We start from the raw sequence: 25,401 nt of genomic DNA on the forward strand, positions 1-25,401 counted from the left end.
AGGGCAAAGCCAGATCCTAAAATGTGTTTATTAGAAGAAATTTGCACTATGCTGTTGAATTTCCATGAGGACTTTAAAAAGAAATTGCAAATTGATGCAGAAAGGCGTGGAACTGAACTGAAGAGTGGAAAAATGAGAGATGGAGAGAAACCAAAAATGGCAGATTTGCCCATTTCCCTCCCTTCATTGGTATATATGAATATTATTATTAATATTATTAATTAATATTATTAATATTACAAATTTATAATTTATTAAATTCGTATACTGTTCTATACCCATAGATCTCAGGGCCGTTCACAACATAATAAGGCTTATCTCTTTGAATAACCAACCTTAAATGATTGAGGTACAGTTAGCACCATATAGCATACATGTATTGTAGTTAAACCTCCTTGGAGGAACATATAAGATTAATACACAATAGGCATATTCAAAGTTTCATAGGACAAGAAACAAAAAAGGCTTTGGTAGCCCCACTTTTTCACTGCTACACCTTTTTTCTAGCCACGTCAGCAGCTTCTGGAAAACCCTGCACTGCACACAACCAGTGCAGATGGCGGTCGCGATTTGTGTTCTGGCACCATTTGCCTTGGTTTGCATCCTGATGTAGGGATAAGAGTTATGAGGTGCAAGAGCTAGTCTCATCTGTCCTAAATCCCCAGGGATATGTAGCAAAGGGCCTCATCCTGTTACACTAAGCCGCAAAAGAGCCTCCATCCCACTGGTTTCCTCCCATTGCTTATCTTATCTGATTAGGCCAAGAATCTCTATTATCCTCAGACCCCCTTCCCCAAGTACAATAGAACCACAGTGTTTATGTGTTATACTCTATCTTGTTTCACAACCTGGATATTTTTAGGTGAACTCTATAAACTCTAGGATTAAGTACATAGTGCTTAATGGAACTCCCCCTCCCCTTTGCTCTCTAATGTCAAGTCTCATACCCCTTGAGCCAAAGCAATACTGTTGAATCAGACATTTTTTTAAAAAAAATATGCTTCTCCCCTCCCCTTTGCTCCCTTCTTTTTTATGGTGCAGGAAAGGATCTGGTTAGTGTAGTCTGGGAATATAGGAAAGGCAAACACCTGCCTTTGTACAGTACAGGGTAGCTGCTATTGTTAGGTCAGAATGCTGTCTGTGGCTGCATGGACCAATAGTTTTATCTCCTCCTGGAAGGAAGGTTTCTGAGTCTTATAGCTAAGAAGTCACAAGCTTTGCAGAATTTAATTTTCTTTATATTTCTGAAGTTCAGCGGGTGAGTGCCATCGCTTATGTAGCCAAAACAGCTTTATCCTTACTCAAGAGGGTGGAATCGGCAGACACTGAGAGACCCCAAGGTTTGTCAAAGTACTAAAATCTTTAGAGCAAATCCCAAGGGACCCCAAAAAACAATGCAACGAAAACTGTGTGTATTCAGTGGCCATGGCCATTGGGGGTTGGGGTGGAAAAGTGAGGGGGAATGTTTTGTAGGAGAGGGGAGCATGGTCAATGGCTGATTGGCTGAAGCCATGAACAGAAGCTCCCTGTGGCAGCCAGCCTACATTGCCAAGTTGGCTTCCTAACGCTGCTCCTGCACCACACCCAGCTTCGCCTCCCAGTCTCCGTAACCAAAAAGCAACACAGTGCTATCCATGCTACACTGCCAGCCACTACTGCAACATTTCGTTGCAAGTTCCATTTGCTCTTCGGAATACATAAACTATTCTGTGCCTTTGATCCTTTGATCCCAGCTATAACATGGAAACAACTCACAACCCCTGCAGCCAACATTTCTCCAGGAAGCCTAAGGCAGCAACCCAGGGTTCCAATATGGTCTCCCATTGACCCAGATCTACTTAGCTTCAGCAAGTTCACATATGTCTTCATACCCTCAACATGGGTAAAGGCTACATTTCACATTATTTTGGAGACGTCTGTATGTGTAATTTTAAAACACTACTACTACTGCTACTACTAATTATTATTATTATTTTAACATTTTATCCCACCTTGGTATCAAATAGATGAAAGAATAACAGTATTAAATGAGGATGGAAAAAGGTGAAACACAAGTAAACGTTATTCACATATGTATCATTGCTGTTAAAGCTATTAAAATTTGATCTCCCAGAGAAAGCCAATTTAAATTTCAAGATCAATGATGTTTCACATTCAAAATATGTGAGCTGAGAAACTACACTTTGTTTTTCACATCCCACTTACCTGCGAGTAAGCCTAATTGAACTCAGTGGAATGTGCCTCTTAGTAGAGATGTATAGGATTGCATTGTCAACCAATTACCAAAATGAAAGTTAAAGGGCAGCTTGAAACATTTCAAACTGCAACTGTCACCGTTGCTTTGGATGACACATTTTGCATGCAGTCCACATCTTGTTAAAGTCAATGGCAAGTCTAATGGATCTGGATTGCACAGAGTGGTACCAGAAATGTGGAATTATTCTTACCTGAACATACTGAGGAAATCAGATGATCTCATCTTGACAGGGTCATAGCAATTAGAAGATTAACTTACGGAGGTCCAAAATGCAGGGGAGAGGCTTTTTTCATTTTCTTTTTAGATCTAAATGCTATAAGCAATTCATAAAGCAACAGGCATTACATTACTACACAATAGAGCAGCTCAAGATTTTCTGCAAAAGCAGACTGTTCCATTGGCACCCAAAAATTACAGATTCAGACTCTTCCTACTAATAATAATGTTACCTCATTAAACACTAACCTCCCCTTATCTAAAAAATACTGGAAAAACACAAGACCCAAAATATTCAAAAATCCACTTTTTATTATAATGCCCTCAGAATAACAACTCACAATACAATTCTTCAGTTTTAAAGGATGGGAAATCTCTCACATCTCTAATACAAAAGAATGCATTAGCTCCTGTCCGTTCTGCATGTTATGATCTTTGATTCATAGACAATTCTCTCTCTCTCTCTCTCTCTCGCTTACGTATAACATGCTTGTCTGTCTTTACCCATTATGGAAGTTCTCCCACTTGCTCGGGCCAAAGGGTGGTGGTGGAATGTTTGGCAAGGGCTTGTGAAGTTTGCTGCAGTGCAGTGGTACAGTTTTATATTTAACCTGAGCTCCACTGGTTCATCCAACTTTCCTCCTTCCAACTCCATCCCATTGTTGAAGAACTGCCATATTATGAGGGTTATATTTTCTTGGCAATATAAGATGGGGGTTTGGGGGTTTGGGGTGCTTCTGATATATTCCTCTCCCTTCTCCCTTTTTATTAGTTCTTCCTCACCCCGGGGTGAAGGGGAGGGGTTTTTCTTTAGGAGGCCTTCAGAAAGCGAGGGCCCCCACCTTTTGGGGTGCTTCCTCTGCATTTATTACATTTCCCTGGCATAACACTCCTCAGGGCTGTCCGCATTTCGATGAAGCCAATGCTGGGGCGATTCTTCTCCCTCCTCAGGCGCTCGGCTTCAATGGAGACCCATTTGTAGAGGTTCTTTACAAAAGAAATCATTATCCCTTTGGCCTTGGTGGTCATGTACATGTTGTCCTTTCGAAGTTGTTGCAGGGTCTTGGAATCATTCAGGGCGGGGGAGTTCGGCTTCCTTTTTCCAACCTTCTTGACCGGCTTTGGCTTTGCCTGCGCTCCACGTCTGAAATGGCACGTCTTCTTTACAGGCCGAGGATTCCTACCCTTGAGCTGCTTTCTTTTCAGAAGTGGAATTCTTTTCTTCCCTCTGTATGCAGAAGGCATGACTCCAATCTGTTGCCACTCTAGGTGCCTCCTCTACTGTAAATGCCTGAGGCTCCGCCCAACCTATTGGCTTATATACTGCCAGGTATGCAAATAGCAGAACATTTCTGAGCTCCGTGATTGGTTAGCAAGGACAAAGCCATTGGTAGTAACATTATGATGGTGCCCATGTGCCTCACAGTGAGGGCCAATGAAATATTCCCTCCCAACCAAAAAATGAAGGCAATTGCAACCCACACTTTCATTGGCTGTTAGAAGCATGATTATGACATATAGGCAGCTCTGACATTTTTTATGCAGTTATAACAGTGTCAGTCTCTATGCTTCACCTTGTTTTTAATGGTCATCCATAACTTATTTATCTGTTATTTTAGTTCATTAAATTATCAACTAGTTTACAACTCATGATTAGATAAATGTATTTGTTCCACTTGTCAAAATGCATTACCCTCCACACCACTCTGTAATCTTCATGGCTGAAAGAGTCACAGAAACCTGGATGGATGTGAGCATCCACATTCCACAGCAGCCAGAAGTTCCATACTCATCAGATTCAGCACATGGTGTCTCCCACCGATGCCTTGATTGGTTGTTATTCATTTTAGCCCTTAAAGGCCAATAAGACCTTCAGATAGAATGCTAACTTCATTGGAGATTGGTTCCTGCCTTGAGTAGGAAATCAAAGACTTTGACTTGGATCCAAAGATCCAGGAAGGGAATGAGAAAATGCAGCAGCGCTATTCCATGAAATCTTGCTAGCAGAGGACATGTTGCAGTTGAGTGCCACAGTTTATCCAAAATTCCATCACAGTAAATTAAACCATAAACAAAGAAAACATTTGCCTCCTGTGTATAAACTCTAGTGGGCCATTAAAGGTCTTGAGTCTGAGTCTGGGAAATGTCATTCACAAATGCAGGAACACCTCTAGATTTGGAATCACTTTTCACCTGCAAGATTCTTCTACAAAGTCAGAAGAAGCCCTTCTGTGAGCAGGATATGCTTTGTTTGGCTCCAAACCAATATCTTCAAAAACAAACAAGCCTGTCCCCACTACTGGTCTTGAACTTTTACTAAGTGTATTCCTTCACGTTTATAAAATTTCTATTACATCCTTCTTTCAAAGAAGGTCACTGTAGAGCTCTGTACAGGAGGTTCCTATCACTGTCTTCCCAGCTTTTCCCATCAATATAATGTCTTCTGAGACCCAAGTTAATTTAGAAACAGAACCTCTTCATGAACCTTCACACCACCCCCACTCCATCCCACAAGACACAGATAGTCTGTCCCCTGAACTGGAAGGCTCCATCCTGGAAAATAATCTCTACTCCCAACAGAAGGGTTTCTTACCCATATTTGCCTGCATAAGCAATTAAGGTATTTGAAAAATGAAATCCACAAACCAATAACCATCTATTAGAAAAATTCACATTCTTTTAACACTTTTATCCTCAGGGCCACATTGACCTTTATGAAGTGTTTTTATCTCTTCTATATTACTGTGCATGTCTAACAAGATATGCTGAGGTGGGTAAGATAGACAAGCAGTAGACAGAATTTGCAGTCATCTTAGTTTGGACTAAGGCTGAGCTGACACTACAATACTCAGAGTTTGTTACAAACATCTTTTGTCAATGTCAAAAATGCAACTGCTCAGTGTTCCTTTGTGAAGATATTCACATATTCATTTGCATTACTCTAGTTTGCTCTCAGTCATCTATATTTTATTGGCAAAGTGCTGTGATGTCAACCCCTTCACTGTAGGATCCCTGACTGGATGTTTGCTGATAGAATCATGTAATGTGCCACCATAAAAACATCACAGTTCCTACAGCTGGCATTATTGGTTTTGTAAGCAGAAAGGAGGAGCCGTGGCTGTGGTTCAGGACAGTGTGAAATGGGGGAGGAAAGCATCTGGGAACGTCTACTGATATTATGCCCTGTTTCTGAACTCCCCAGTGACACCTGGTTGGCCGGCATGGCAGGGGCGTAGCATGGGGAGGGCCAGGGGGGCATAGCCCCAGGCGCATGGCTTTGAGAGGGCGTTAGCTAGGCACCCTCGTGCAGGCATCCTTGCTCTGTCCGCCACTGGGGATCTCTGGGGCCCAGCCTTGCCACCGTCCCCCTGGCCCCCTCGCCAAGTGCTGCATCAGCTGGCCAGGCTCCCTGCTGCATGGGCAGTGCAGCCCTGTGAACCCTCTGCGCCCCACGCCCGCCTGGTGGTGGCAAAGGTTCAGCTGGTGTGGAGGGTTTTGCCTGGTGATGTGTGCATGCACTCGCCCCAGGTGCCAATAAAGGATGCAACACCACTGCAGCATGGGAAGCAGAATATTGTACTAGATCAGGGATGGGGAACCTGTGCCTCCCTCCCCCCCCCCCCCCCCGCTGAGGTTGTTCGGTTGGAGTGCTTTCATCAGCCCCAGCCAGAAAGGTCAATAGTAAGGGATGATGGAAGCCACAGTTCAACATGAACTGGATGGCTACAAATTCCCCATCACTGGAATAAATGGATCTTCATCTGATCCAGCAAGCCAATTCTTTTCTTCCATGTTGCTTCTTTAAACATGATTAATGTGACACTAGGGACGCGGGTGGCACTGTGGGTTAAACCACAGAGCCTAGGACTTGCCAATCAGAAGGTTGGCGGTTTGAATCCCCACGACGGGGTGAGCTCCCATTGCTCGGTCCCTGCTCCTGCCAACCTAGCAGTTTGAATGCACGTCAAAGTGTGAGTAGATAAATAGGTACAGCTCCGGCAGGAAAGTAAACGGTGTTTCCATGCGCTGCTCTGGTCTGCCAGAAGTGGCTTAGTCGTGGTGGCCACATGACCCAGAAGCTGTACACCGGCTCCCTCAGCCAATAAAGTAAGATGAGGGCCACAACCCCAGAGTCGGCCACGACAGGACCTAATGGTCAGGGGTCCCTTTACCTTTACCTTAACGTGAAACTAACCATTTTCACAGGCAAAACTCCTTTCTCCTGTTCATTATTTGCATTTATTAGCAGCATCCCCAAGAGCTCCCCACCCACCCAATACAGATGCAGGACCACAGACAGGTGGGAATTAAGGCTGAGCCCCAAGCAGAGCCTGTGGCCGTGTATTGGTGCTTTGTGCCATTCTCAAGTAAATGCAGGAGACAAATTCAAGTGATGTGCCCACCAGATGTACCATGTTACTCAGCATGCCAAGTGCATTCTTTCAGGGAGATAACCATTCCAGCAAGTCTATTTTTAATTTAGTTCCTTGATAGAACATTTAGCTGTTTCTGTTAGAGAAGAATTTTGTAATGGGATCCTATCATGTCTATTGGAAAGAGTTCCAGCCTCCCACTACTGAGAAGTGTAAAACTATTGGCAACATATGGCATCCCCGTGGAGCTATTTAATTGCAGAAAGTGCTGCCAAGAGGTTTAAAAAAAAAAATTAAAAAGAACTCAGAAAAAAAAGTTTTCTACTTTCCTCATTTTCCCATTTCAGCATCAAACATTCATACAAGCGTATTCACATTTCTACCTTCTTTCTAGAAGTAGGAAGAAATCAGTTGTCATAAATTATGCATCCTTCTGTGACTGAAGCTGAGCTCTTGAACTCTGATATACTGAAAGAGAAGGTACCTAATGGCAGATTCAGATGTGCAGTTGCCACAACAGTAGAAAATAGTTTGATACTATTATGCATTTTAGAGACCTTCTGTGAATATTCTATTTGGCTATGAAGTACTGTGTAAACAATGGGAACGCATACGTATGGATAATATTTTTTTTACGTTGATTTATTTATTTATTTATTGACTTGGGGCCGTATCCATCTCACACGTCCCATCAGTGCGAGGATTGCTGCTTGCGCAATGAGACTTCCTCCCCTCTTCTCCCCCTGTGCGTACCCTACTCCATCTCCATCTCTTCTCTAGATCTAACAATTAAGCAAAATAAGAACGTGCTTATGGTATCAAGGGAAGGGGGGGCACCACAGAAATTTTCCATTGCTGCATTTTTAACATTAATGGTCACAAATTGTTCATTCATTTTCTCAGCTGAAATATATTTAAAATCCCAACAAACTATGCAACAAGACAGGCAGGATGCCTTATCTCTACAGTACTATGTTTGGAAGCAGATGTGTTACAGAAGATTAGTTTTGAAGATCTCATCAAAGACTTTGCAATTAGAAAAAGTAGAAGAAAAAAATTCAAATATAAATATAATGTTATATATTGCTGGAAGCTGCCCAGAGCAGCTGGGGCAACCCAGTCAGATGGGTTGTGTACAAATAAATTTTTATTATAATAATAATTAATAGTACAAAAATAAACATTATTATCCATCTTACTGTAGGTTTTGTTTCATTTTGAAAAATAAAATTCTATTTTATGGTTTATTATTCTTTATATTTAGAATTAGGTATTCTAAGTGCTTTGGGCCTCTAAAGGTCTTGATCTGGCCCTGGGGTTGGGGAAACCTTAGACAGATGTAGGGGGTGCACCAGGGAGGATGCCTAAGAATGACAAGAATGCAAAATAGAGGGTCAGGCTGCCAACACAGATTCTGCTGTTGTTACGTGCAAGAGTGGTGGTGGGGAAATCTTCAGGAGGGAAAGAAAGAATCCATGCTACTGCCATTGTTAAAGGTGAGCCCCAGCCCTGGGTAAGCGTTGGAGAGTTTCTTCTCCCACTGAAGAAATTCAATCAAGTGGGTCCCCCCCCCCAATTTCTCAGCCAAAATTAGTGTGTGGATAATTTTAAAAGGCCATTTGCACACAGCTGTTTTGTATATGTAGAGCTAGGCACTGGCTCCCTGGTGGTGGGATATATTTGCATGCTAGTAAAATTTACCAGACATAAACATTTCACCGGGGCATTTGCATCCATGACACAATGCTTGATGTATCCATGGCTTCTAATGTGGGAAATGTACATCCAAAATCACCCAAAGGAACTGCAAGTGAAACAAATGATTTGATGAGTGGTACCAAAGCACAAGTAAATGGATTTGCAAATGGAAATGCAAACCATCCATGGTGAAACTTTAAATACATTTTCTTAAGAGGTTCAGAGCATGACTTCAGGTTTTGTCATGAAATTAAAACTATGCAGCAAAATCTTCCAGGGTTTTCAGGAGGACTAACCAGCTTCAAATCCAGTCCTAAACACAGCAGAACCCTGATTGGTTGGAGGTTTTACGTAATCAAGTTTCATGCTGGATTGTGGCGTTTGCAAATGCAAGAAATATGTCAAAATATTTCTGGAATAATTAATTTCAATACTAAGTGGTACTTTCTCAATCCAGGATTGGGAGAAACAAGTTCAGTTCACGATGGACCCTGAAAATGAACTTTCAGTTTAATGCCATCCAGATAGAATCTCCAGCATCAATCTGAGCTGACATATGTAGATTCCATTTATGTGATTGGCCTTCTTCTCTTTTTATGTTGGATGGATCATAAGATTGAAGATATGGTTTTCCATAGGCATTACCAGATCCTCCAAGTATCCCTATTTTCCAGGGACGTCCCTGATTTAGAGAAGCTGTTCCAGTTTCTGATCCGATCCCAGAATGTCCCGCTTTTCCTTAGGATGCCCCTATTTTCACTGGAGAAGTGTTGGAGGGTATGGCTGCAGCATAATTAATTATGGTGTGACTGTAGTCTATCTAACAGTACTACAGGAAAAGATGCAGTCATTTTGATAATCAGCCATGGGAAGCTGGAAGTTGTGAACTGACAGAGTATCAATCAATCAATCAATCAATCAATCAATCAATCAGTTGACAAAACACAGTAGTAGATACTTTAGGATAAAACTGTCCAGACATCGTGAGGTACGAAAATGGCTCTTAGCACCTATGGTGATGTAATTTCATGTCGTCACTCAAATCTTGCCACATTCTCCACAACGTCATTACTACAATTGTTCAGCAGATAAGACACCCTGGAAGAGTCAGTGCAATTAAACCCCCTCCTTCAATAAGGAGGCCAAATACTTATCAAATATTTTTGCATAAAATGGGCAATAAAATAAAATGTGTGTGATGGATTCGACTTGTTTTGTGCCACAAGGGGAGTATCTTTCAGAGTATGGGATTTTCAAAAATCTACCTTGCAAAATTGCAGACGGTAAGATGTTAAATCTTGCGAGTAAAATAGCTCTGCATACGTGGGGATTGTAAAGCTGGTGTAAATATGAAGTGTCTTGGCCAAACAAGAGTGGAATTCCCAACTCCAGTGGGAAACAGGTTTTATTTGCTGTGCTGCTAAGGGTTTGGAATTCAATCTCTAGGATTCTGCACTTGATTGTCTGGAATGCTTCCAATTGTGGGAGCATAAGCAGCGACTCGAGTGATAGGGCCACAGGTTCTGATTTTGCTCTCAGTGCAAGCTAACCATTTGGAGTAGTAGGATTCTGCCATCATGTGAAAAGTAAAAGATGACGGATCAGACATGAAATGTAGGTGGAGCCAGAATTTTATTGTGACGAGCCACGCTTTGGTTTCCAGAAGACTTTGTCCAGTTTCTAGACACAGAGCTGCATATGGCACACAATTTGGAAGCCCCAGGATTTTGCACAGAAATTTGGATTGGATGTGTTCCAATGATTGGTTAACTGGACCAATCCATGACGGAATGCCATACAGGAGTTTTGGGGCTACCTTTGGCATTAAAGACCTTTACTGCAGCTGGGATGAACTGATTCCCTCTGTTGTTCCAATATCCAACAAGGGAGAGTGACATAAGAATCCAACTAAAGACCAATAAGCCTACTCTCCATAGTGGGGAAGCTACATGCTAAACATTTTCTGGGAAAGCTTACCCAGTGGATTTCCCAATTGGTATTACCAGGTCCTGAGCAGGTGGGCCTTTGCCATGGCAAAACCACCGTGGATCATTGTGTCATATTTCCCCACCTAGTGAATAAATACTCTAGTGCTCCTAATCGAAAACTTTATACAGCGTTTCTGGACCTAAAAGGAGCCTTTGATTCAATCCTGAAGGAGCTGCTCTGGAACAAACTGTCCAAATTGAACACTGATGAAAGGTTACTGTTTCTCATTAGAAAACTACACACATTCTCATGCTGCCAGGTGAGATGCTCCCAATCAGGCAGGCTAACCTCCAAAATCATTGCCAACAAAGGGGTAAAACAGGGTTGCATCTTAGTCCCGTATTTATTCAACCTTTTCCTAAATGACCTTTTACCCTGTTTACACGGGGTGGATGGTCATTGCTCGAAGCTCAGCTCTATCCATGTTCCCATCTTGTCTCGAATATTGTATAGCCAACAGACTGGAACTGAACTTCGCAAAATCTAAAGTGCTTGTTTTCTCAAGATCTTGGAAGCCGCAAAAGTGGGAGACCAGTGGAAACCCATTGGAACAGGTTAAAAACTTTAAATACCTAGGCACCCACTTCCAGTGCAACAGACAGAGCAAATAAGCAGGTAGTCAGTGCGGTGTCTTCCAGACGTTGTTGGACTACAAATCCCATCATCCTTGACCATCCCTGGCCATGCTAACTGGGGCTGATGGAATTTGTTTTCCACAATATCTGGAAGCACCGTGTTGGCTAGCCCTGGTATAAACTGCTGTACTGGGAAGGCAGACAGGGTGGTACATCACATGCATCTGGACTTGACAAAAACAATGCATCGTATTCAACAAAGTTTTATTCAAAGCAGACCCAGGCAACTTAATGAACATGAATAAGTAAATGTCATTAATTTCAGCAAGGCATTTGACAAGGTGCCCCATGATATTCTTGTAAAGAAGCTGGTAAAATGCGGTCTTGACTATGCTACCACTCAGTGGATTTGTAACTGGCAAACTGACCGAACCCAAAGGGTGCTCATCAATGCTTCCTCTTCATCCTGGAGAAGAGTGACTAGTGGGGTGCCACAGGGTTCTGTCTGGGGCCCGGTATTATTCAACATCTTTATCAACGACTTGGATGATGGACTCAAGGGCATCCTGATCAAATTTGCAGATGACACCAAACTGGGAGGGGTGGCTAACACCCCAGAGGACAGGATCACACTTCAAAACAACCTTGACAGATTAGAGAACTGGGCCAAAACAAACAAGATGAATTTTGACAGGGAGAAATGTAAAGTATTGCACTTGGGCAAAAAAAATGAGAGGCACAAATACAAGATGGGTGGCACCTGGCTTGAGAGCAGTACATGCGAAAAGGATCTAGGAGTCTTGGTTGACCACAAACTTGACATGAGCCAACAGTGTGACGCGGCAGCTAAAACAGCCAATGCAATTCTGGGCTGCATCAGTAGGAGTATAGCATCTAGATCAAGGGAAGTAATAGTGCCACTGTATTCTGCTCTGGTTAGACCTCACCTGGAGTACTGTGTCCAGTTCTGGGCACCACAGTTCAAGAAGGACACTGACAAACTGGAATGTGTCCAGAGGAGGGCAACCAAAATGGTCAAAGGCCTGGAAACGATGCCTTATGAGGAACGGCTAAGGGAGCTGGGCATGTTTAGCCTGGAGAAGAGGAGGTTAAGGGGTGATATGATAGCCATGTTCAAATATATAAAAGGATGTCACATAGAGGAGGAAGAAAGGTTGTTTTCTGCTGCTCCAGAGAAGCGGACACGGAGCAATGGATCCAAACTACAAGAAAGAAAATTCCACCGAAACATTAGGAAGAACTTCCTGACAGTAAGAGCTGTTCGACAGTGGAATTTGCTGCCAAGGAGTGTGGTGGAGTCTCCTTCTTTGGAGGTCTTTAAGCAGAGGCTTGACAACCATATGTCAGGAGTGCTCTGATGGTGTTTCCTGCTTGGCAGGGGGTTGGACTCGATGGCCCTTGTGGTCTCTTCCAATTCTATGATTCTATGATTCTATGAATTACAGTGGGTCTAGTCCTCTGGAATGGGAGCCTATCTTACATATTGATACTATTGAAATTATTACATTTAAGGCAACAATCTGAGTACATTCTAAATGTTTGATTGTCCTGCAGCCATGTAGCATCCAAATTGGGCTGGGCTTATGATTTCTTAGGCACAGTTTCTGGATTCGCTGGATTCTTTGACATGTCTGGAAACATGGTGGCAGCTTCAGATACATAAATTGAAAGGTTTATTGAATTAATTATGAAGATGAATAATGCAATCAGTACACCAGCCCTTGTATTTGTTTTGGCACTAAATTTAATTTATTTTATGCAATCCCTACATTTTCAATTTTAAGCTTGCTGTAGTGTTTTGCATGGACAATGAATACCCTTGGCGTACTGTATTATTGTATATTTCATAAACGCTTCAGCTTAACAAATGTAGTTTAACACTCTTTTAACTCCTACAATGTTCACACAGAGAGGAGTTAAAGTAAGGAAGGAGCAAAAGTGTGGGTTCCTCGCAGAGAAATAGAACTTTAATTTAAAGGAGGAATAATACTGCTGTTTGTTCTTGGAAAAGTTACAAAAATAAAATAAAATACCGCTCTTCGTTTTTCCAAGTGCCTGTGTTCGAGAGAGAGAGAGAGAGAGAGAGAGAGAGAGAGAGAGAGAGAGTATGGCTTCTTGTACCGTAGGAAACAGAAGAATATTTTCATACTACTCCACTGAACAGAAATCATCATCCTGGGAGTAGAACCAGTGTTCCAGCACAAACTTAACCATGTCTACTCAGAAGTATTACTGAATTAAATGGAGCTTACTCTCACATAAGTAGGGTTAGGATTGCATCCTTAGTTACTCTCAATGCAGTACAAGAACAAGGCAGACCTCTTGATTAAGATTTAACCAGGAGAGAGGAAGCTTTTTGCCTGGTGGACCATATCTTAATCTCCCCACCACTTTTGACTCACCTGTCAATCACCTGATATCAGGTGAATAGCAGGTGAATACCCTGCCCGCCTGTCCAAGTTGGTACCCCGGGGTATAGGAAGATACTGCACAGTTAATGTGCAAAGAGTTCACTCCTACTCTGTGCTGGGTTTGGCCACAGCAGCTGGTTCCCGGCAGGACAAGAGGAAGGAGGAAGAGCAGCCTTCCCTCTCCCTCTCCCTCTCCCCTGGGCAGTAGTGGGGCCTACTGTCCAGAGGACAACCAAGGAAGTAACAACAATGAGAAGCTTGGGCCTGTTCAAGGAGAGGGGCCCATCCCCCTTCTCCCCCCCAAAAAAAGTCTGATAATGGATGCTGATAATGGAAACCATCTGACAGAAAGTCTGTTTTATAGAAGAACTGTTACTATAGAACCTCTGGTATCTTATTTCTTAACTATATAAATTATTGACAAAGAAGCTAGTTAGATGTCACAATAGGGCAGAACTTGGAGAAGCAAGACCCTGACAGCCTCATGGAATTGCTCTTGGAGCGAGGGGGAAGCACTCTTAAACTGATTCACAATTAAGCTATTCCTGCATATTTTCAGCACTATTAATATGAAGGATCTTTTTTGGCTAGCTTAGCAAGATACCATCATTAGATACACCACATGTTGGCTTATAAAAACAGTAATAGGGTGATAATAATGTGTGTGCCTCCCTAGTTATTCTGAGGAACAGCTCTAGCTGCTCTGTGTTCGGGGTTATGAACTGAACAGTGACGTTTGAGTTGATAGACGATTCCCTGAGTGAGAACAAAGGGGAAACATGTGGGGAGAACTGAGAGATTGGGAAGAAGATTCATATTATTTTCTCTCTTCTCTGTTTCTCCCACTCACTCATCTCCCTGTATCTTATACCCAGCTTAGATAAACTATGTTGTTCCCCTCCTTATCCACTTTTATAATGCTGTGACTCAGCCTAGCCCTCTCAGATAGCTTTATCTCAGAAATCAAAATGAATACATTATTATTCAAATGTAAGTTAACTGATAATTACAAAGGAAATTGCAGGGGGGAAATGATTCTCAGTTGTTGAAGAGGAATTCAGCAGTTCAACAATCCAATGTGAAACAGGGAGATCCATGATTCAATTACCCCAATAATTTTGTTTGTAAATCTGCAGCCCCATGGGGAAGATTGGGCTAGCTGGGTTCTGGATGATGCTTCACCCCTTTCTTCCCTGCCCTTTCCCTAATGTAAATTGCAAACATATTCTCAAGCTGCTGCTGGCTGCTTGGCATCTCCCACATCACATATGAGTAATTCAACCTTGACACTTTTAAAAAGAATCCCCAGGGCAGGATGGGTCATTGGGCTGTTTGAATGGCATTTAAGAACAATGTGTGTGAGGTAATCCCTCCCAACACTTGAGTAGCAGCTGTTGTCAGGATGGGCCTGGTAGAGGTAATGGTTAGAGTGTGGGACTATGAGCTGGGAGACCAGGGTTCAAATCCCCACTCAGCCATAAAGTAGGCCTAGCCACTGTCTCTCAGCCTAACCCACCTCACAGGGTTGTTGTGAGGATAAAATGGGTAGTCCAACCTAGTAGCTTCCTGATGTTTTGGACTACAACTCTGCACATTGGCTGGGGCTGATGGGACATCAGGAAGGCACCAGATTAGAGAAGGCTGAGTTCCTTGGAGGAAAGGGAGATATAAAGATGTAATAAATAAATAAAACAATATGGCCCCAACTCAGCCATGTTCAGGTAATTAGAAGTATTACCAGTGTTGGGAGGCTAAGTTTGCCCCACCACATGCACTGCTACTGTTATTTTGCAAACCATAAGACATCAGCACCACGTCTACACTAGAAACCTGAACAAATTGAATCACAATTCCTTCCTCCTAGGGACCCTTGGGGATTATAGCTCATGTAGCAATCATGGGCATCTCTAACACATAATATTCACATTCCTAATCACACTATAGTACCCAGAATTCCCTGAAGGAAGCCATGACAGTTAAAGCAGGATAAAATCAAGTCAAGTTGGTAGTTTAGGTAAAACCATGTAGTGCAATTCTGTATATAGGTTTTTGCGTACCTGGAAAATATACTAAGAGGTTCTGTGGCTGCCATCTTCAAATATCTGAAGGACTGTCACACAGAGGATGCAGCAGCAAACTTGTTTCTAGTTGCTCCACAGGGCAGGACCCAAACCAACAGGCTCAAATTACAAGAAATGGGTTTTCAACTAAACATTAGGAAGAAACTCCTGACAGTTTGCGACGTTTAACAATGGAATGACTGCCTTGGAATTTGGTGGACTCTCCTTTCTTTAGAGGTTTTAAAAGACACTCTGGGTGGCCACTTATTGTGGATGCTATAAATCCATCCATTGACAAAAGGATGGACCAGCTCACCTCTGAGATCCTTTCCAGCTCTGTTTTTCTGTGTCTAAACCTTTAGGAGTAGCAGCATGACACAGCAGATAAACAGGGAATGTTGCAACTGAATGTGTTGAACTGCCAAAAAAGGGGGGGGGAGTGTGTGGAGTAAAGTTGGCATTTAAAAAAATGTCTTCTGAACATTTGTCCTGGATGGTTAATCTAATCTAACCTAATTGATCCTTCCTAAGGGCATAGGGCATAAATCAATGTGGAGCCCTCTCCATGTTGCTTGACTACAACTCCCAACATCCCCAGCCAGCATGGCGAAGGTTCTGGGATGATGGAGATTACAGTGCAGTGACATCTGAAAGACACCATGTTAGCCACACCTGACATAAATCACATAGAATTTTGCCACAGCGCCACTCCCTAAATGAAGAAAATTTGCTATTTGAGCCTCTTGTAGAGTGCATATGTTTGCTTTTGCTCTGGGGGCCCAGGCTGCCCACCCTGCCACCATGTCCGTTCCATCTTCCTCAGCTGTTTTGTCCATAATAGATTTCTTTGAAAAAATAAAAATGAATGGGATCTGAATTCCTGAACACTGGAAATATAAGTCAGTGAGGTTTCTTCACAGCATAAGACAGTGTTATATATATATATATATCTGTGTATCTGAAGAAGTGTGCATGCACACGAAAGCTCATACCAAGAACTGACTTAGTTGGTCTTTAAGGTGCTACTGGAAGGAATTTTTTTTTTGTTTTGACTTGTTGTCTGAGTTATTTGAGAGATGCAGCAGGGTCGGGTCCCTGGAGGAGAAGGAGGCAAGCTAAATGCATTATCCCATTTAGGTGCACCATAGTCCTCCAATGTTATGTATTATTTATACCAGCATTTCAATAGCTGCAAATTAGCATCTTGGTGAATTAAGAAATAATAATAATAGAAACTGCACAGGAAAGGGAAATCTCACTACACAGTCTGCTGACACCACAGGACTTTGAACTTTACCAAAGATTTCTAAAGGCTTATAAAAAGAAGGGTTTTTTTGTTTTTACTCAAGAATGAATGGAGCCAATGAACATTATTCGGTTATTCCTTATTTAAGTCTGGCTTTTGGTTTGCCAAAATAAGGATTTTACTTGCAGGGGCAGGGAGTATGTGGGCTTAAATGATAAAGCTGGTGAAACCAGGCTAAGAAAACCTGGAAACAAGAATTATTAAAAAATAAACAATTACTTGTTTGCTTCTGTTTCTTGAAACAGTGACAAAGAGACTTCTGTTGCTGCTTTGTTTTTTAAAAAGTTGGACTGGGATTGATTAATAAAGGAGAGAGTTTATTCCAAAGAGCCTGGGAAATCAGAACAGAAAATAGAACATAGTGTAGCCTGGCCAATTTAATTTAAAAAATAATCGAGTGCACTTTGCTTCAGCATTAAAGCTGAATAGTTCTTTTTGAAAGAGAGAGATTTATACCATTCCTTTAAAAGCATCTTCACTGGGCTAGATTCTGAGAATAATTTTTACAAACGCTTTATATGTGCCAAGATATGTACACACATGCACACATCTGCCAAAAGTTCACAAAGTTCACAAAGACACACAAAATATATAACCCACCATTCTTTTGAGTCTATGAATCTGATGGAGCCAGTTCTTTCCTAATACCTTCAGCATTTACAATCCAACCAAGGTTTAGCACACAAAAGTTTCTGCAATACACAATGAGGATTCATGAATGCTATATAACGCTAACTTAAGTATTAGATGCAGGGTTGTTGTTTTTCCTTTTTTTGATGAGTGTTTTGTTTTTGTTTTTTGTATTGAACCCTACTGGAATCTTGTATACACACCAATAAAGGTTTGAGACTCTAACCTAGTTATTTTACTTTAAGTGCTTCATTTTCCCATTGGAATCAAGGGGACTTAAATGTGCTTAAATAGGAACAATAGGAGGAAATATATCATGTACTCTTTAAAACTGTGCTTCATGTGCCTTTTCACGTGCTTTCTAAGTTTAGATTTTTCTCTTGCTTTTGAAATTGTTTTTACATACAAAACTGCTCTGATTTTTTTTTAAAATCTTATAACTGTTTTTAGATATGAAATTATGCAGTGGTTTTCATTGCCGATGTTTTTATTGTGAAATCGGGTCTGACACATTTAGGTACCTGACTCATTTAAGTATAAATCAGTCTTCAGGTCCTGAGGCTATATATTTGCACAATTGTTTTCGTCAAGGTATTTTAAAATTTGCAGCAGCCTTGAACTTGGCATATTAACTAGACACCTGCAGGATTGTCTCCTCTCATATCTGAGTACCTTTATCCCTCCACAGACCCTTCTGTTCAATAAAGAAAAACTTGTGGGTGTCAGGGCTGAGTTATGAGCAGCAGTGTAAAGTGAAGTGAGTCAAGAGCTGTGAGACAAGTGAGTAGGCAGGAGCAGGGGATCATGAACACATCAGAACCCAGAAAGATCTTGTTCAGGTGGAGAAGGAAGCCCTTGACATTCTCTCCTGCCTAGAAAGATCCAATTGCCAGCCAGAGAGGGCAGAGTCAGCCTAGAAGGTTCTTCAGTACACTGTCAGCTATAGTCCAGTGACTCATCCAGTAGTGGACAGCATGGCAGGGCTGCAGTGATTACCTGCTGCACACTGGGATGGAGAGGTGGTGGTGAGGTCAGTGCAGTGCAATGCAGTTGGAAGGAAGTAAGACGAGCAACACATTTTCAACATGCTATCTGCTACTGAATTCACCATGCAGCACAGTTGCATAAAGAGCAAGCAGCTCCTGAGGTCCAGAGCAAGGTGTTCTCCATGGTGGCCCACAGCTCTGGAATCACAGTTCTCATCAGGGAGGTGGCATCCTACCATCTCAACATTAGTGTTTGGGCACAATGTGCATATATAATTCTTGTGCCTTTTAGTGGTTTTCAATTCTGTTGTTACCTTCTGTTTTTGTTGCTGCCAGTGTTTTATTGCCTGAATTATTTCCTTTTAATCAACCATACATCAGCTGGAGAGCTTTTAACTTGAAGGTGATTATAAAACAAAGGAGATAAATAAATTATAATTATGGGGAGGATATAATATGCATGCCTTTATTTTAACTTAATGAGGAACAAAAAAACACACGAGTGTAGTGTTTTGCGAGGAAGATAGACCTCAAATCTGTCTTCTCAGGGCTAGATTCAACTAATTTGTTTCACTAGCAGAAGGAGGTGCAAGGACTTCCACTAGCGCAATGGGGCTTTCCCCCTCTCCTCCCTGTCATGTGCTCCCCACCACCCCCAAATCTGATCTGGAGGACTGTGAAGTACCCCAAACTAGCATGGAAAGGGAGGAGATGGGAGGTTGTTCTGGTGGGCAAGCAGAAATGCTTGTGCTGCTAGGACAACCTCCTGAGCTCTATGCTGAATTCCACCCTCAGACTAGAAGTAATTCTGTAGGGCCTCAAGCAAAAGTTTACCCCATCATCGACTCTCAGGTACTTTCTTATATGAAAAAGGGTGTCAAGGGGTGGAAGCAGCCAAGCGGATCTTCTCTGGTAAAGTGTTCAAGAGTTTGGGACCAGTCACATGAAAGGCCATGCAGTTCATGGGCATATGGTTAGCAGCAAGTCAAGGAGACTCTGGGAGGTGGTGTGGGATTGGGACTCCCAACACGGTAGGGCTGCCAGATAGCGAGAGACTGGTAGGAGCTAAAAGCAATGGAATGAAAGAGACTGAGCAGAACCATTGGATTACTCAATTCAATAAGATCTGATGAGATAGCTCAATCCATAGAGCATGAGACTCTTAATCTTAGAAACATGGGCTTGAGCCCCACGTTGGGCAAAAGACTCCTGCATTGCAGAGGATTGAACTAGATTATCATTGTGGTCCCTTTCCAATGCTACAATTCTTCAATTCCATGATTCTATGAATTCTCCCCCTGATCTCCACCAAGATGGCGAGCTCCCTGGGAACCACGCAACAAAAATCCTTTTATGGGAGCAAATACTTCATGGACAAAAATAATTATAGCATTTTCTTAATTGTAGGATTTTATCAGAATTTTAGCTGTACAGATACACACACACACACACCTGCTATGAGCCTGGCAAATAGGGTAAGAAAACTAAATCAGGAATAAAACTAAATGTTGGACAAAATTTCTCCTGTCCCCCGCACATCACTATCTCTTTTTAAAACACGTACTCTGGGAATGGTCCAATGTAAGCACCAGCCAGAAGAAATGAAGGTGCAAATGACGGATATCTGAGTGTAGGATGTGTAATCCCAGCCTTTCCTAGAATAGCACAAAATCAAAACAGCCTTAGCACCTGTTAGGATATTGGTATATCTGAGGCTAAATGCTCCAGGGAAGATGCTACTGCTGAACATGGCAATATATACTGCACAGGTAGAAGTTATGCACAGAAACCATGTACATAAGGCAAAGGGGCTGATGGAGAGCTCCCAGTTCAAGGCATGGTACTTCAAGCATGCACTGGGCCATTCTTATACATGGGAAGCTGGAAAGGGAGGGAAGCCTGTTGAACAGGGAAGGGGAACCTCGGGCCCAAGGGCCAAATGTGGCCCTCCAGGGCTCTCTATCAGACCTTCAGAACTATCCCTAAGCCACAGCCCCTCTTCAGGCCCCTCATTGGCCCTGCTCTGAACCCTCTTTAAGTGCTTTTTCTGGTTGGAATGTGTGTCCTCGATCATTCATCTTGCTTGACTGGATGGTGAGAGGTATGTGCATGTTGATTTACTGTGTCATTTTAAACCAACAAAAAGCGCTTGCAGTGGGCCAGTAATATGGAACAAGTGGAGATGAAAAGTATCCCTAAAGTGGTCCTATGAATGCCATGAGAAGAGAGCTTTGCCATATTTTCTGAGTCAGAATTTAACTGTCACTTTCTCAGCATGTAAAAGCATTTCCCCACAGAAGTGTCTCTGTCAAGAGAGAGACGAAATGGTTCAAGATAAGCTCCCTGTTCACCACACAGAGGGAGGGAGATGGAAGGGGAGAAGGGTCTCCTGGGGGTGGGGGAGAAATTTGTTTCAGTTTTCCCATACCTAATTCAAACTTTCCAAAACAATATGTGAACTGAAATAACAGTCATCGTTTGGAATACATTCTTCTCTGAATTTTGCAATGAAGTTCTCCAGCCAAGTGAAATGTATAAAAGAGTGTGGGTGTGGGTGGGTGTGAAATAGCATATACAAATGCATTATATTAAGGAAAACTGCCTTGCAAAAATGTGTCTATTGGGCAAGATTTCATATCAAAATATGTGCATTAGGAGAAATCCACACAAAATGCTGACAAATTTCTATGAGAACTTTCTTTTAAAATTGCAAACTTATTTGGTAATGTACAAAACTGGGCAGAAAAAAATGAGAAACTGAGAGAAACAAAAATGGACATATTCACCCATTCTAGGGTCTTTCTCTTCCCAGGCCAGAACAACTCTGCTGGCTTCTATCCACCCAGTAACAGTAGCTTCACTCCACCAGTGTGGAGCTCCCCATTCCATCTGCCAGTGGCTTTTCCACCAGTGGTAACCCACAAAAAGCCACAAAAGGGGCCATTCCAAGAGTGGGAATGGGGAGAGGCTAAACTTGCTCAGGATTCCTGGAGCTTGAGTGAACCCCACGGGTGTCACTTGATAGCTGGCATAGGCCAGAACAGGCTTTCATCCATGAACCCCGGTCAGTGTGAGTGCCAGGGCTGTGGACACAGTGTTGGCTACACCTCCGTCATGAACTGCCATTGCCCAGCTGGGCTTTGGATTGCTCTGCAGTGGTGCAATGTAAGTCTGCTCAGAACAACTCCTCATTGAAATCAGTGGGATTACTACCAAGTAAGCGCATATAGTTTTGCATTTTAAGAAAGACTGGTAGGCAGGCGGGAAGCAGGTCTATGGAGTCAGATAATCATTGAAGCCACTTTTGAATTAGTTGGAACACAAAATAATTTTTCCATAGCGTTAAAAGATTCCTTTTGTAAGTGCTCTTCCATGTCTCTTGATTTGATTTCCCTGTACCTTTTTTCATGTGGATTTAATAGGCTCCCTGATTCTTAATGGGCTTTAGAAATTTCCTTTCTCCTTATTGCCTGTGTTGTTGATTGTGAGATTGGCTTTTGGATGGCTCCTTTCTTTGATGCCACAGTTGCCTGGGTCGTCTCTGCACTTATCCTTAAAACACATTCGGAGCTGATTTGGTTTACTTCACTGAGCACTTCTGAGAGCTCTTTCTTTGCATTTGCTCTCAACTCTGTTATCTGAATAACATCTTAGGTAATTAATCAGTCTACCATTGATCTGAACACAAATTCCCAGCCTTTCACAGGCACTCATTATGGGTTCTGAATAGATGTTAAAAATGACAGGTTGATAGAATGGGTCAAGATTGGATGGGTTGTTCATCAGGTATGAATTCTAGCTACTAACATTCTGCTCCTCACTTGAAAGGTGAAGGCAGCTGTGCAAGAGAAGGAAGAATTCAAAGAATATACTCAATCCAAGAAGGGTTCTTTGTCAGGCTGAAGTTCACCTGTATACAGACACTCTTGAATGAAATCCGAATCACTATAAATGGATGGCTATTCAGCCATTGCTGCTGTTTCAGTTTTAAGTTCGTTCCTCTTTAATGGTACTATATAAAAGTGCTTTCAAGTTATGTATACATCAGTGCATTCTCCCTCCCCCTCCCTTCATGTTTTCTTTTTGTTGTTGTCCATGTGCTCGTCTTTATGCATTTTTGCCCATCTGCACTTCTCCTTCTGAACTGTGGATTATTCTCTGATCAGATGCCTCTTTATGGAAAAAGAAAAGAAGGAAATGTATACATAGCCTTATGTACCCCACATTTCCAAATGGCGAGAAGTTCCAGGAATAGTAGTAGGTTACTTTTCCCTTGGATGAGAGGGCACTGAAAACATATGGTGTCTTGATAATATTTGCTTACAAGTGGAGTACAGTGACGGCACTCACTATAGCAAACACCAGACTCTCAGTGTAAACTTGTGTGGCCTTCTCCCATAAGGCCGCAGGCTCAGTTTCACCTAACACCTGGAACTGTCCTCTCTCTCCTCTCTGTTTCCTAGGGCAATCCTGCACATCAGGGGGTGGGGAGAGATGGGTAGCTTACATGTTGCCTTTCAGATGTTGGATTACAACTCCCATCATGCATTCATCAGTTGTCCAGGCTGTCTGGGGTTGATGAGCTTTGGAGGTCAACATCCGAAAGGTGCCAAGCTGGGTACTCCTGGAGTCAGGTTTCATGGAGTAGAGTCCACTTGAACAGATGCAAAATTAAACCATGGATAAAATGTAGCCTGATACATCTCTGCGCACATCAGAGCCACACCTCTCTTTTTTACAAAAAAGACTGGAAAGTAGCACCAAGGCCACCAACAACTGTAGAGATTATGTTACTCTTTCATTCTTTCGAAAAATAAAATCAAGTTTTAAGGTTTGAAAGGGGACAGAAGAAAGCGCGGGTGTAGGTGTAGGGGGGTGGGGTGGAGGGGGTGTCAGTGAGGAGAGAGGAGATAAAGGAGAAAAGTCATTTGATGATGACATCATGTAGGCACTTTGCAAAAAGTGAGTGAAGGAAACATAACATTTCCAGCATAAGCACAGAGTGTGGAAGTACTCTGTGAAAGTAAATAAATGTCTATACGCTTTGGATACTCATAATTTGAACAAAAATAAATATAGCACATGGCTTATTGTGTGCAACTTAGCATGCCTGGTCTAAAAAATAAAATAAAATAAATCACACATTTTTGCCCCAATTCATTCTTTTAAATAGAAAAGCAGGCTTTAACTCTAATCTGTTTGACAGGGGTCATGGATTCAGTTTTTAAGAGATTATCAGTGTAGACTTTAATATGTTTGTTTCTGTTACATTGAGCTATCATTTTAACCCAAGCTATTTTTAAGGGACAATTTATATAACTGAAATGTTTTTAAAAGTAAATCTTATTTGTTTTTGTTTGGGGGTTTTTTTAAAAAAAAACACAAAACACAATAGAGTTTTATCCACACTGAGCACATCCTATCTCTAGGCAGGGAGCTGAGATTACAGTCCCATTTGGATTGTGTAATTTCTGTGTTTCTATGCCATCTTAATGCTGGGGAGATCAGAATCAGATATTGGGATGGGGGATGTAGCACAATGACACAGCATTTGCACGCAGAAGGTCCCATGTTCAAACCCCAACATATCCTGGTAGAGCTGGGAGACACTCCTTTCTGAAACCATGGAAAGCTACTGTCTGTCAGTGCGGACAATATGGAGCTGATATATAGATTCAGTGTATAAGAACTTCCCATGTTCCAATGATGGAAATGCAGCATTTGTTCTCATATAGTCCTTGACCTCAGGAGCAATATTCTACAGGTAATAAAAGAGGCCCAACCCACACCAAGATAAAGACAGCAAAAGGTTTGTACATCATGTATACAAACATTTCCCACAGTTGCCTGTCATTAACGATCTTGCACCTTGTTCACTCCTACAATTTTCCATTGCAGATCCCCTCCAAAATATTCACTGTGATGCTTTATGCAGTACAGAGCACTCTCCCCATTAAAAGTCATGCTAGCCACACAAAGGGAAGATACTGAACAGCGGTGGGCGACAAAGCAGCAACAAGGAAGGAGAACAGAAGAGATCTGAATGGTGCAGAGCATCGCCCTGTGGAACGCCCTCCCATCAGATGTCAAAGCGATAAACATCTACCTGACATTCAGAAGACATCTGAAGGCAGCCCTGTTCAGGGAAGTTTTTAATATGTGACATTTTAGTGTATCTTTCATCTTTGTTGGAAGCCGCCCAGAGTGGCTGGGGAAACCCAACCAGTTCGGCGGGGTACAAATAATAAATTATTATTATTATTATCATCATCATCATCATCATCACCACCACCACCACCACCACCACCACCACCACACATGCAATTCACTCTTCAGAATTGGTATGCTGTTTTTATGTCAGTGTTGGATAACCTCATGCATGCTGAGTAGCATATTTCTTGACAATTCTATAGCGTTCAAGGCCAGGAATGGGGGTACATAAGAAGAGCCTTGCTTGTTCAGGCCAGTGGCTTATCTGGCCCAGATTCCTGTTCTCACAGTGGCCATCCAAACGCCTATGGGAAGCCCACAAGCAGGACCTGAGTGTAGCAGCACTCTCTTCTCCTGTGGTTTCCACTAAGTGGAAATCAGAAGCACACTGCTTTCAACAGAACACAGCCATCAGGGTTAGTAGTCACTGACAGCCTCATTGATAGCCTGGGTAGTAAATTGACACATCTTAGTTTTAGGTATAGTTTCAATAGTGTAACTGGCAAACCTTGAAGTCTGCCCATGCACTGTGGCTTGAAGAAACCAGGGGTGATTGTACCACCTATCACCTGGCATCTCTGCATAGGAGCAATATTTGCCATTTAGTCTTATATGAATGTTACAGAGACATGGCTCAGAGTGTGTCTATCTCCAGTCCTAGCTCAGTTT

General features: G+C 42.2%; 2 protein-coding genes across 2 annotated transcripts in view; both read right to left on the reverse strand.

Moving 5' to 3' along the window:
- Positions 1-2,469, reverse strand: part of TOX2 (TOX high mobility group box family member 2) — a 256,694-nt gene extending 254,225 nt beyond the window's left edge. The window contains exon 1 of the mRNA XM_083746262.1: positions 2,448-2,469. The gene's annotated coding sequence lies outside the window, so the exon portion shown is untranslated. The remainder of the gene's footprint in view (positions 1-2,447) is intronic.
- An 814-nt stretch (positions 2,470-3,283) lies between these two features.
- LOC310847718 (histone H2B type 1-P-like) lies at positions 3,284-3,718 on the reverse strand (the record flags this gene model as incomplete). The annotated part of the gene is made up of 1 exon (XM_083745779.1): positions 3,284-3,718. The coding sequence occupies one exon, from the start codon at positions 3,716-3,718 to the stop codon at positions 3,284-3,286; it is 435 nt and encodes a 144-aa protein (XP_083601905.1).
- Between the last annotated feature and the right edge of the window lie 21,683 nt (positions 3,719-25,401).

This window comes from Podarcis gaigeae (assembly GCF_964106915.1).
Source record: "Podarcis gaigeae genome assembly, chromosome: 6".
NCBI classification, from domain to species: domain Eukaryota; kingdom Metazoa; phylum Chordata; class Lepidosauria; order Squamata; family Lacertidae; genus Podarcis; species Podarcis gaigeae.